At 45.6% G+C, this 14063-nt stretch overlaps 1 protein-coding gene across 6 annotated transcripts in view; it reads right to left on the bottom strand.

The window, feature by feature from the left end:
• Positions 1–14063, bottom strand: part of PFKP (phosphofructokinase, platelet) — a 76710-nt gene that overhangs the window by 42487 nt on the left and 20160 nt on the right. For all 6 annotated transcript variants that reach the window (XM_072154007.1, XM_072154003.1, XM_072154005.1 and 3 more), the window contains exon 3: positions 4802–4879. In XM_072154007.1, the coding sequence (XP_072010108.1) occupies positions 4802–4879 (78 nt within the window). The remainder of the gene's footprint in view (positions 1–4801; positions 4880–14063) is intronic.

Below are 14063 nucleotides of genomic sequence, written 5' to 3'. Positions count from 1 at the left end.
GCGTTATTGAACCTGCGCCAGGGTAACTCATCTGTGGGAGTGTACGCAGTTCAGTTCCGCACCCTGGCTTCTGAACTTGCCTGGAACGATGCGGCCCTCATTGCTACCTTCAAGAAAGGACTTTCTGCGCAGGTCAAGGACGCGCTGGCAGCACGGGACCTGCCGTCAACTCTGAGTGGTCTAATCACCATGGCCACTCGAATTGATGTGCGGTTTAAGGAGCGCGCTGAGGAACTACGCTCCGAGTACCCCCAAGGCCGTGTTAGACGTCTTCCTCGCCTGGCACCTGTATTCCAAAAGCCGCTTCAGCCCCCGGCTGAATCTTCTGCTGATGAACCTATGCAGGTGGACCGAGTCCGGCTTTCTCTACAAGAGCGTTCCAGGCGACGTCAGGAGAACCTGTGCATGTATTGTGCCAGCCCAGGGCACTTCGTCGGGGCTTGTCCTGTCCGCCCCCAACGTCCGGGAAACGCCAGCACCTAGGCTTCTCAGGAGAAGCGTCCCTAGGTGAGAATAAAGCTTCTCCACGCTTGACTCTCCCCGTACTCCTCAGCGTTGGCACTGGCACCCAGATCCAAGTTTCCGCCTTCCTGGATTCGGGCTCTACAGCGAACTTTATGGATGCTGCCCTGGTCTCCCAGCATCACTTCCCGGTGGTTCGTCTCAGGAAGCCATTGTCTATTGCCTCGGTCAGTGGCCAAATTCTCTCCGTGCACATCCAGTTTCGCACAGAACCCCTGCTCATGCAAGTTGTAGCATTACATAGAGAAAGACTGTCCTTTTTTGTGCTGCCCCAGTGCACTTCCACTCTCCTGCTGGGCCTCCCCTGGTTGCAACATCATGCCCCTGTTCTGGACTGGTCTTCTGGGGAGATTCTCCGCTGGGGTCCGGATTGTTCATCACACTGTATGAAGGTTCTACATCCGCTCCCTGTCGGGACTTCTACCTTGTCTCCTAAGCCTTTGGGGGGGCTTCCCGCTCCATACCAGGACTTCGCGGATGTGTTCTCCAAGAAACAAGCTGAGACCCTTCCTCCACATTGTCCCTACGATTGCCCCATCGACCTGCTTCCTGGATCTTCTCCTCCTCGGGGTCGGGTGTACCCGCTCTCGGTACCTGAAACAGCCGCCATGTCCGAGTATGTCCAGGAGAATCTGCAAAGAGGCTTCATTCGCAAATCCACCTCTCCGGCAGGCGCCGGCTTCTTTTTTGTCACCAAGAAAGATGGCTCTCTCCGCCCCTGTATTGACTATCGCGGTCTTAACAAAGTCACCGTTAAGAATCGCTATCCTCTGCCGCTGATCACGGAGCTGTTTGATCGCCTACGGGGTGCGAGAGTCTTTACCAAGCTGGATCTTCGTGGGGCCTACAAACTTATCCGCATCAGGAGGGGCGACGAGTGGAAGACCGCCTTTAACACCCGTGATGGGCATTTTGAATATTTAGTTATGCCTTTCGGACTCTGTAATGTGCCAGCCGTTTTCCAAGAGTTTGTCAACGATATCTTCAGGGACTTATTGTACCGCTGTGTTGTGGTTTACCTGGATGACATCCTTGTGTATTCTGCTGACCTCGAGTCCCACCATTCCCATGTACGGCAAGTGCTTAGCCGCCTCAGGGCCAACCATCTCTACGCCAAACTGGAGAAGTGCCTGTTTCATCAAAAAAGCCTTCCATTCCTCGGCTACATTATTGCTGATAAAGGCTTGCAAATGGATCCTGACAAGTTATCTGCGGTTCTTCAGTGGCCACGCCCAGTGGGACTACGGGCTATTCAAAGATTCCTGGGCTTCGCAAATTATTATAGACAATTCATTCCTCACTTCTCGACTCTGGTAGCTCCTATGGTGGCGCTAACGAAGAAAGGTGTCAATTCTCGTGCCTGGCCCCCAGCGGCTGACCAGGCCTTCACGAGACTAAAGTCTGCTTTTTCTTCTGCATCTGTCCTTACCAGACCAGATACCGAGAAGCCATTTTTTGTGGAGGTTGATGCCTCCTCCCTAGGAGCTGGAGCGGTCCTTACTCAGAAGGGGCCTAGGGGCCGTACTCTATCTTGCGTCTTCTTCTCCAAAATTTTCTCCCCTGCAGAGAGGAATTATTCTATTGGAGATCGTGAGCTTCTGGCCATCAAGCTTGCCTTGGAGGAGTGGCGTCATCTGTTGGAGGGAGCCAGATTTCCAGTCAGCATCTACACTGACCACAAGAACCTCCAATACCTACAGTCGGCTCAGCGGTTGAACCCGCGTCAAGCCCGGTGGTTTCTCTTCTTTTCCCGTTTTGACTTCCAAATCCATTTTCGCCCTGCCGAGAAAAACATCAAGGCTGACGCCTTGTCCCGTGCTTCGGATGTTATGGGGGAGGACTGTGCCCCGAGAAACATCGTTCCTCCTGAGAGACTTGTGCTGGCAGCGCCGGTGGACCTCCGGCAATTACCTCCCGGCAAGACTTATGTGCGACCTGGACTTCGAAAGAGGATTCTGACCTGGGGACATTCCTCTCGTGTGGCTGGGCACCCTGGGGTGCAGCGCTCTGTGGCCCTAATTTCCCGATTCTATTGATGGCCTGATTTGGTCAAGGACGTTCGGGATTTTGTGCGGTCCTATACCTCTTGTGCTCGTCAAAAGCCCTCACGACAAAAACCAGCTGGTCTTCTGTTGCCGTTACCCGTGCCTACCTGCCCGTGGTCTCACGTGGCTATGGACTTTATTACAGATCTGCCACCATCATCTGGCAATACCGTTATCTGGGTGGTAACCGACCGCTTTTCCAAAATGTCTCATTTTGTTCCTCTGCCAGGCCTGCCGTCTGCTCCACACCTTGCCAGCCAGTTCTTCACCCACATCTTTCGCCTACATGGACTTCCGTTGCACATCGTCTCGGACCGAGGGGTCCAGTTTGTCTCCCGCTTCTGGCGAGCCCTGTGTAATCAACTGCAGATAAACCTGGACTTCTCTTCTGCGTACCATCCTCAGTCTAATGGACAGGTTGAAAGAGTTAACCAGACTTTGGGCTGTTACCTGCGTCACTTTGTCTCTGCCCGTCAGGATAACTGGTCCACTTTGCTACCTTGGGCAGAGTTCTCATATAACTCCCTGGATTCGGAGTCTGCTGGTGCATCACCCTTCTTTGTTCTATATGGAAGACATCCACGTCCACCCCTACCTCTCTCCGTGTCTGCTGATGTTCCTGCTGTGGAAGAGTTGGTAACGGACCTTAAAGCTATTTGGGAACAGACTCGTCAGTCCCTGCTTCAGGCCTCTGCCCGCTCCAAGACTCAGGCCGATAAAAAACGCAGGTCTCCTCCCATCTTCTCTCCAGGGGATAAAGTGTGGCTGTCTTCAAAATATGTCCGGTTGAAGATTCCCAGCTACAAGCTTGGCCCTCGCTATCTGGGTCCATTTGAGGTGCTGAAGCGTATTAACCCTGTGGCCTATAAGGTGCGCCTTCCTCCCACCATGCGCATCCCGAACTCCTTTCATGTCTCCCTGCTCAAGCCTGTCATCTTGAATCGCTTCTCCCAGCAAGATCCTCCTCCTACTCCAGTGGCGGACTCTACCAACACCTATGAGGTAAAAGAGATCTTGGACATGAAGACGGTGAGGGGGAAGCGGTTCTTCTTGGTTGACTGGAGGGGGTTCGGGCCTGAAGAAAGGTCGTGGGAGCCAGAGGACAACATATTGGATCGTAGTCTTCTGCAGAGGTTCCTCCAACCTAGGAGGAGGGGGAGGCCGAAGGGGGGGGGGTACTGTCACGGGTGGTCCCGCGACCCACATCGCGGGTCGCGGGCTCACCCGTGCCGCCCTGCCCCCGCCAGCGCGCCGCCAGCGCATCTCACCCGTCCCAGCTCCTGGCTCGCTCCCCTCCGCTGTGCGCGCGCGTCCCCGACTGCTAGGGCGCGCGCGCGGCACCTTCTCCAAATTTAAAGGGCCAGCGCGCCATTAATTGGCGCTGGCCATATTGCCCAATTCTTCATAAGCCTGCCTCTTCCTGTTACCCTTGCCAGATCTTTGTGCCTCATAGCTTTAGAGAAAGCTTACAAGCGATTATTCCTGCGTTCCTGTGTATTCCTGCGTTCCTGTGTATTCCTGCGTTCCCGTGTATTCCTGTGTGTTCCCGCTCCTGTGTTACCCGAGTTCCTCCGTGTTGCTGTGTTCCGTGTGCCTGTGTTCCCGTTCCCACCTGCCTGGACCTCCTGTTGCTGACCCCGGACTTGGACCTGACGTTGCATCTCTGCCGCCTGCCCTGACCCTGTGCCTGGACCTGTCTACGAGATTGTCATCCGCTAAGGTACCTCGACCTCGGCTGCCACCGTGGGCTAGTCACACCTGGGAACGACCTAGTGGTATCCTGCCGCAGCAAGTCCAACCCGCTTTGCGGCGGGCTCTGGTGAATACCAGGTGCCGCTAGGCTCCGGTTCCGGGTGTTGGCTAGTTACATCTCCCGCGGTGGTCCAGAGGATCCACTGATCCTAACATTCATTAGGGGAATGTGGTGGATTCTTCAAGAGGTTATTCTTGATCTTAAAACTTTATCAGTGTAGGTTACAGGAGCCTAATTGGTTCAACCATGCCAAACTTACGCTGGTAAAGTCCCCATAGTACCCCTCATTTTTGTGATTTGTGGGGGTCTCATCACTGAGACCCCCACGATCAGCAAGTTAGGCCCTTTCCTGTGGGGACTGCCTGTGCTTTGCAAAATAACACTCACTATAGCAGTAAATCCTAATAAATGACAGCCAAATGCCCCATAGTACAAAGATAAACGCCCAATAAGAAATTAATACTCAACCTTTGGCACTTACCACTTGTAAAATGCTGGATACACTTTCCCACGACACTTCAATAATATTGTCCCCACCATCAACCATTCCTTGATAACCCTGAAATCAAAGAGAAGTAACACATTAGTTGTGTTTTATATTTCTAAAGCATTAGTATATTTTATTTTTCTCAAGAAACTGATAAAACAACTTATAAAATATATAGTAAAAGTCCATTCAAAAGATATTCCTGTTGCAGAAAATTAAAGTTATCGTTTGTAATATAAAAAGTTATATATAAGTTATATAATTTTCCAATATACTTTCTGTATCAACTCCTCACAGTTTCCTAGATCTCTGCTTGCTGTCCTGCAATAGAAAGCTTCCAGTGGGCAGAAATCTGACCATGGTCACAGATGCATGGCTTGTTATACCACAATCTTCTGTACCGATCTGTGCACCTGTGTGACATCACATGACTATGGACAGATTTCTACCCACTGGAAGTAAACATAGAAGCTTCCCGTAGAATGACAGTAAGCAGAGATATAAAAAACTTTGAGGAATTGGTAAAGAAAGTATATTGGAAAATTGTACAACTTTTTATCATAAAAACTAAATAAACTAACAATAATTTGGCAAATTTGAATACCCCTTTAATTTGTCACTAATAGGACCAGATGACCAAATACGGTATTCAGACTGTCAAGTCATAGAAAACCTAAAGAAAGAAAATGTTAAAGAACCTCTAAGTCTAAGTCGTCTGCTACTGTTCTTGTGCAATTCTTTATCATATTGCAGTTCTCTACAGGAAACACGTTGCAATATAAGGTTGTATTATAAAACTTGGCTATCTTTGAAACAGAGTATTTTGTCCCTGTGCTTAAAGAGGACCTGTCACCCAATTTATCGGCACTAGGAGCTGCTTACTAAAGTTCGATGCACGGTACCACCGTTGGTTAACCTGGTTCCAATAATCCAGTGAGCACCGATTACACCTTTGAGGTGTAATACCAAACACAACCACTATTCTACTGTATGTAAGAAGTGAAGAGACTGCAGCGCCCCTCTAAGTGCTTTGTATCTACACTTATTTCCTTTATGGGAAAATTTTGGAATTTTTGAACTATTTTTTGGAAGTCAACATATCATCTCATGTAAATTCTCTTGGCTCTGTAAATGCGGGATTAAAAAGAAAGGGTATAAGAGATGGTTTAATTTTTATAACCCTGATTTACCCCTTGGGGGGGAGAGGGCTATAAAGGTCCCTACTATTTTGGGGGCAGGTTTCCTTCTCATGCTCCGGTGAATGGATCCTGATTGTGGCTTTAAAGGGCTTTCACAATAATATAAAATATCCCTCCTCTGCCGAGTCTCTCGATGTGGACATTAATATATCATATACTTGACCTGTATAGGTGAACTCCATCAGTCCCCCTAATACCGGACTATCTACCCGTTCTGTACTTGGTATATGAGTGTTCCCAGCATCTATTCCTATTGTACGGTGAAAATGATGAATATGTAAAATCTGCAAATGTGTGAACACAAGCCACTATCTGCTTAGTAACCAGATCTTGGATACAGTAACTAGGAAACCGAGTTCCCAGAGGTCCTTTTTTTGGTGACAGTAAGCGTTTTATAGCTATTAATATCATTTGAGTTTATCCACCGTTACTCATTTATTTAATTATTTCTAACTAGTTATTTTCTTCCATTTTTATATTTTTTTTTAGAACTTCTGTATAAACAGCACCGGTAAACTGGATTTAACACTGGTTTTGTGATGATGGCTTGCCGCTTATATTTAGATGCTTCCCAATAGCCCACGACTAAGACATGTGACCACCACAAACGGCTACAGCATTGACCTCAGTAGTGGTGATTGGCTGTAATGGTCACATGTCAGGACATCAGGACATCATGGCTGGAGGCCTGGGTACAGAGACTGGTTGGAGACCAATACTATGATTGGACTCATACATGTAAATATACAAACAGCTTTTTAACATTGCAGCCATGGAAAGGAACCATCTAGGGATAAGGGCAATGCTTTTTAATCACAGTTTTAATAAAGTATTTATTTTGGGTGGGTTAATTTAAAAGTCAGGCTCCCTTTAATGTTTGACAGAAACAAAATGGGTGGCAGGAAGAATATCGCTGACTTTTTTTAAAATTACTTTTAACCATTGTAAGTAAGGTAGTCTATCAGCAGTTTGGCCATACAAAGCATTAGGTAGTAGTCCTGGAGAGCTGTGTAACTTTACCTTTTTTATGTATCTTTATTCAATCCATCTTCTTTTATAACAGCATTTATAAAATTAACATATAACATAAATGTAAGTCTTTCCATAATTAGATGTCGCATCATTTAGTCATTTTACATTTTAACAGAAGTCTTTTAAATACTTCAGTCACAATTATTTCCTGCAAATGTAAGTAAGATTCACTCCGGCACTGACACGGCTTGTTAAAAACTTTCAATCTTTATTTTCTTCCAATTTCCGAAAATATATGATAAAATGAAACATGACATCCCAATGGCAACACCAGTTGTTACATATTGCGGGACATAGACCTACGCGTTTCAGGTGCTACACGCACCCTTTTGTTTGTGCCATGATTAAGGCTGCATGTAGGGAAACGCGTAGGACTATGTCCCGCAATATGTAACAACTGGTGTTGCCATTGGGATGTCATGTTTCATTTTATCATATATTTTTGGAAATTGGAAGAAAATAAAGATTGAAAGTTTTTAACAAGCCGTGTCAGTGCCGGAGTGAATGTTACTTACATTTGCAACAAAACGTCGGGGTCCGGACGCACTGCTAGAGCATGACCAAAGGTGAAGGATGTACCGTATGTACAAATCAGAAAAAAAGGCACATACATTACATTTTTTTTTTACAGATGATGGACAGCACACAGCTATAAATGTCACCTTAAAAAATATGTACCACCAGGATGAAGGACTGTAAATCAAGCAAACTGACATACTGGTGTGTGCCCCCTCTGGCAGGATCTGCTCTTATTTTAGCTTCTTATGCAATTGTTTTAAAACGATGCAAATAATCCTAAGGGTCCCCGGCTCCATTAACAGCTATGGAGCACAGAGCCCCTCAGGCTCATTTGCATAATTTTTAAAGCCTTTTTTTTAAAAAAAGGGGCTGAAATAAGAGCGGATCCTGGCAGAGGGGGCACACACCAGCATGTAAGTGTACTTGGTGTGCAATCCTCGACCCTGATGGTAGATTTCCTTTGAATGCCATAAATACTGTGGGGGAGATTTATCAAAAGTGTCTAAGGGCAAAACTGTTGCTCTTGGTGACCAATCATTATAAAATTAAGGTTGATCTCTGATTGGTTGCCATAACTAGAACAGCCTTGCTCTCAGACAGTTTTGATGTATGAGGCCGACTGTGTGTAGCAGTGGCCTCCTCTCTGTAAGCCCCCAGTCAAGTGGATGAATGACCACATACAACACATTCCTACAGAATACTTGACTATTTTTAACAATCCTCTGTAGAGGGACTAAAGATGCGGCGTGCTTCTCCTGGCCCTGCCCGGGTCAATGGGAGCAATAAATTCATATGCAGCAGCTTTCTTGGCACGGTTGTTCCCTGACAGAGATTCATTGATGATATTTATGGCTATGGTCTGGTACGTCAACAAAATGTTCCACTGTGCAGGAACTAAATACCAAAAATATATATGGACCCAAAATTTCCATCACAACTGGATGCCAATACTCCTGCGTTACTAGGAAGTTCAAGGGTCATAACTGATATTCACATAAAAGCCCAGAACTATGGACAGAGTTGTGGAGATCCCATCCACATGCCCTACATAATGGGATGTCATGGACGGTAGCTCCAACCTGGAGTAAGTGGCTAGATACGAAAGGCTTAAAAAGCAATTCTATGGAGACTATCCCAAAAGAGTACTATGCTGAACCCCATGTTCTGTTATCCGGCAAACACCATTGCAGTCCAACTGACTTTGGACTTTGTATATAAGATGGTGGCTGATGGCTGGTTCAAGCAACAGTATAATTATTAAGTAAATTATTTTATACTGTTCCCTTATAAAGAATGGTCCATTATACATACCTCTTATGCAACCCCCTCATCCTCATAGGCTTTAACCTCTTGTGTCAACCCCTCATCCTCATAGACTGTAAGCTCTTGTTTCACCCCCTCATCCTCTTAGACTGTAAGCTCTTGTGTCACCCCCTCATCCTCATAGACTGTAAGCTCTTGTGTCACCCCCTCATCCTCATAGACTGTAAGCTCTTGTTCCCCCCCTATCCTCATAGACTGTAAGCTCTTGTGTCACCCCCTCATCCTCATAGACTGTAAGCTTTTGTGTCACCCCTCATCCTCATAGACTGTAAGCTCTTGTGTCACCCCCTCATCCTCATAGACTGTAACCTCTTATGTAACCCCCTCATCCTCATAGACTATAAGCTCTTGTGTCAGCCCCTCATCCTCATAGACTGTAAGCTCTTGTGTCACCCCCTCATCCTCATAGACTGTAAGCTCTTGTGTCACCCCCTCATCCTCATAGACTGTAAGCTCTTGTGTCACCCCCTCATCCTCATAGACTGTAAGCTCGTGTCACCCCCGCATCCTCATAGACTGTAACCTCTTATGTAACCCCCTCATCCTCATAGACTGTAAGCTCTTGTGTCACCCCCTCATCCTCATAGACTGTAAGCTCTTGTGTTACCCCTTCATCCTCATAGACTGTAAGCTCTTGTGTCACCCCTCATCCTCATAGACTGTAAGCTCTTGTGTCACCCCTCGTCCTCATAGACTGTAAGCTCTTGTGTCAGCCCCTCATCCTCATAGACTGTAAGCTCTTGTGTCACCCCCTCATCCTCATAGACTGTAAGCTCTTGTGTCACCACTCATCCTCATAGACTGTAAGCTCTTGTGTCACCCCCTCATCCTCATAGACTGTAAGCTCTTGTGTCAGACCCTCATCCTCATAGACTGTAAGCTCTTGTGAGCAGGGCCCTCAGTATTGTTCCATATGACTGTTTGTACTCTGTAATATAATATTATATCTGTATATGTCCCATGTGATTTGTAAAGCGCTACGAAATTTGATGCCGTTATATAAATAAAGATTATTATTATAAACTAACTTCATTAGCCTTAAGTTCAGTGCTACTAGGGCAGTGATAGCCAACTTTTTAGAGACAGTGGCCAAAACCCCACTTATTTATTGTGAAGTACCAACACGGGAATTTAAGAAGTAACATATTGTTCCCTGCTTTGTGCAAGAAGGAGCATACGTGTATATTCACACGAACCGTATTTATACAGTATATACGTCCCCCATAGACGGCAATGGGCACACGGCGCCGTAGGAGACCGAGCGGTACGGTACAGCACACTTGCGGCATCGTTCCGCTCCGTAGCCGGGAGAAGGATAGGACATGTCCTATCTTTCCCCGGAATACAGCGTCGTGCACCATACATTGCTATGGAGAGCGTGAGCAGCGTCCTCCTCCTCTCTCTGGCGCCGATGTGTGCCCGCCATACTATGGCATGCTGGGCACATATCGTGTGTATATAACCTAGTACATATACCTATAAGGACTATAATGGGTCTGTTGGGTAATGCTGCACCATCTTTACCAGAATCTGTATGGGAGGATTCTACTAGAGTCTACAACACAGATCCATGTATAGATTCATATCTTAAAGACAACTACGCTGCATATCGGAACCAGATCGGAACCAACATGTCCACGTGGACAAATGTGGGACGAATGTAGTGACATCTACTATTATCAGGAGAACTTTGTGTTTGGTCGTTCAGGAAGCTTCAGGAATGTTTAAAAACCTTTACGTTCTCCAATGACTCCTCCGTCCTTCCAGTGTAGGTTCCCCTCCTGTGTATCAGAGCCAGTTTCACTGGTTCTTGTCTTCCTGAACAGCTTCCTGGTAACGTTCCAGGGAAAACACTGCCCTACTTGTTCCATAAGGGGAATTATTTGCCGGGCAATGTCATTAAGGATAATCGCTACTGCCCCCCACTTGCCAAGGTAACATGGACTTTATAAATCACACAACTTATTTACGACCTACAAATTCATTGGTGGCTGCGGTGATCCTGGTACAGGTCGTAGAAACGCTCGGCCAGTGTCCTGTTTGCAATACGTTTTATGACAGGGGCTGAATCAATATTTCTGCTATTTCGCACCATTAAAAGGTTTCTGTTTCTACACAGGGAGGACATTGTGTTTTCTTTACAAAGGAGGTTTGTGTTATGAAGGTAAATTTTGATTTCATATAATACAGATTGTTTACACTGAATATTACTGTGGATTAAAGCCAAGCAAAAAGATTGTAATGGTCAAACACTGGATATATAATAATAATAATAATTCTTTATTTATATAGCGCACACAGATTACGCAGCGCTGCACAGAGCTTCCCAAATCATGGAATTACTCTTAGCCAAATTCAATGTGATCCTGTATAGACCTAAATGTTACGTTTAAAGGGGTTGTCCCATGTGAACTGCCATATACAGGATAGGAGATGACATGTTGATTGTTGATGGTCCGACAGTTGGGTTCTCCACCAATGTGTAAAAATAATTAACATTGATATTGTTTGTGTAGTGAAAAGTTATACAATTTTCCAATGTACTTTCTGCATCAATTCTTCATTTTTTTCTAGATCTCTGCTTTCTGTCATTCAACAGGAAGGTTCATTGTTTGTAAAAACGGTTCCTGGTCATGTGATGTCACACAGGTGCCCGGCGGCTCGTTATATCACACAACTCTGATTACTCTCCGTGATATAACGAGCCGTGCACCTGTATGACATCACATGCCCAGGTATATATAACGAGCCGTGCACCTGTATGACATCACGTGACCAGGGATATAACGAGTCCGTGCACCTGTGTGACATCGCATGAGCAGGGATATAAAGAGTCTGAGCTCCTGTGTGACATCGCATGACCAGGTATATAACGAGCCGTGCACCTGTGTGACATCACATGACAAGGGATATAACGAGTCCGTGCACCTGTGTGACATCACATGACAAGGGATATAACGAGTCCGTGCACCTGTGTCATCACATGACCAGGTATATAACGAGCCGTGCACCTGTGTGACATCACATGACAAGGGATATAACGAGTCCGTGCACCTGTGTCATCACATGACCAGGTATATAACGAGCCGTGCACCTGTGTGACATCACATGACAAGGGATATAACGAGTCCCTGCACCTGTGTCATCACATGACCAGGTATATAACGAGTCCGAGCTCCTGTGTGACATCACATGACCAGGTATATAACGAGCCGTCCACCTGTGTGACATCACATGACCAGGTATATAACGAGTCCCAGCTCCTGTGTGACATCACTTGTCCACGTATATTACGAGCCGTGCACCTGTGTGGCATAACATGAACAGGGATATAACGAGCCATGCACCTGTGTGACATCAGATAACCAGGGATATACAAGGAGCTGTGCACCTGTGTGACATCACATGACCAGGGATGCAATGAGCCATGCACCTGTGTGTCATAACATGACCAGGGATATAACGAGTCCGAGCTCCTGTGTGACATCACATGACCAGGTATATAACGAGCCGTGCACCTGTGTGACATCACATGACCAGGGATATAACGAGTCCGGGCTCCTGTATGACATCACATGACCAGGGATATAACGAGTCCCAGCTCCTGTGTTAAAAGTTAAAAATGAGGCTCTCTGTTGAAATACAGCAAGCAGACTTCTAGAAAACAGTGAGGAATTGATGAGGTAAGTAAATTGGAAAACTGCATAAACTTTCCATTATATCGACAATATCAATTACTTACTGGAAATTAACAACCCCTTTAAGGAATTCCCCAGTTTTCTCTGTAGTTTGCATTTAGTTTCAGAGGTTTTCAGGATGCAACAGGTAAGAAGACAAGACAGGAGAAAATCAGGAGACATGTCAATAGTCGGATCCCAAGGGTGAAGCATAGATTACATTAACATGGTCAAGGTCAGGATTAGGATAAAAAAACGTCCTGACCGGATACATTGTGGTGGATTACATAAGCCATGGCAACAAAGGGAGAAACATCTTGTTGCCTAGCAACTGGGCCCCGCCGCCGGCAGGAGTCATGGATTCATCGCTGTAACCGAGTGATGTGGCTAATAAATATTTTAACATAAAAGGCTACTTAAAAAGTGATTAAAAAGCCAATACCAGTAGAATAGACTGTTTCCACATCTCCCATGTTATTCGGAACGATCTGCCCATACTGTACACAAGCAGATCTTCCTTTAGTCTTCATTTAATCATCATTTTTGTTTCTTTTTCGTGTTTATTTTTTCTTCATGCTTTACTCCACTGTAGTAAAATCAGGTTTTTGCTTAGCAACAAACTTAGCAACAGACAACAGAGTATTGACAGCGGCAGAAACCTACACCAGGAGGACAGAAGACTTGTGTACACAAGTACAGGCGGTCCCCTACTTAAGGACACCCAACTTACAGACGACCCATAGTTAAAGACAGACCCCTCTGCCCACTGTGACCTCTGATGAAGTCTCTGGATGTTACTATAGTCCCAGACTGCAATGATCAGCTGTAAGGTGTCTGTAATGAAGCTTTATTGATAATCCTTGTTCCCAGGATAGCACAAAATTTTGAAACTCCACAATGATACAATGATAAAATATACAGTTTCAACTTACATACAAATTCAACTTAAAAACAAACCTAAGGACCCTATCTTGAATGTAACCCGGGGACTGCCTGTATTATGGTCCTGTGGATGTGCATGTGTTCGGAATCAAGGACCGGATTGGTTCTTGTTCTGTGATAATTGCAAATTTGTCTCCGAATACATAAAATATAGAAGGAACAGAAACATTCCGACGTCTTCGTACTATCAGCGACATCAATGTAAATAGTTTATATAACATGGACTGTTATAATCTCCTTCTAAGCAGCAGAGATCCAGGTTATTGTAAGCTTATTATTAAGGACTCCTGCAGTTATGTACACCACTAGTAAAGTTATGCCTGACTTTCTTGGAATGTATCCCCCGAGGCCGAGCTGTGATTAAACTTGTAGTCTCTCTCCCAAATGTTTACTGAAGTCACAGGAAGAAATCTATGATAACACAATTCATTCCAGGATACATTTTTCAGGCTATTTACAATTTTTCTTTGGTTTGGTAAACAAAGCAGGTGACACAACCTCATTGGTCATGGTTAAATTTCCTATTGATACGTCATAGGTCATAGGCCTTACTATAGGTAAGTA

This window comes from Engystomops pustulosus, chromosome 5 (genome assembly GCF_040894005.1).
Source record: "Engystomops pustulosus chromosome 5, aEngPut4.maternal, whole genome shotgun sequence".
NCBI lineage: Eukaryota > Metazoa > Chordata > Amphibia > Anura > Leptodactylidae > Engystomops > Engystomops pustulosus.
The sequence above is the reverse complement of the archived record's forward strand: the minus strand, read 5'-3'. Positions and strand labels throughout refer to the sequence as shown.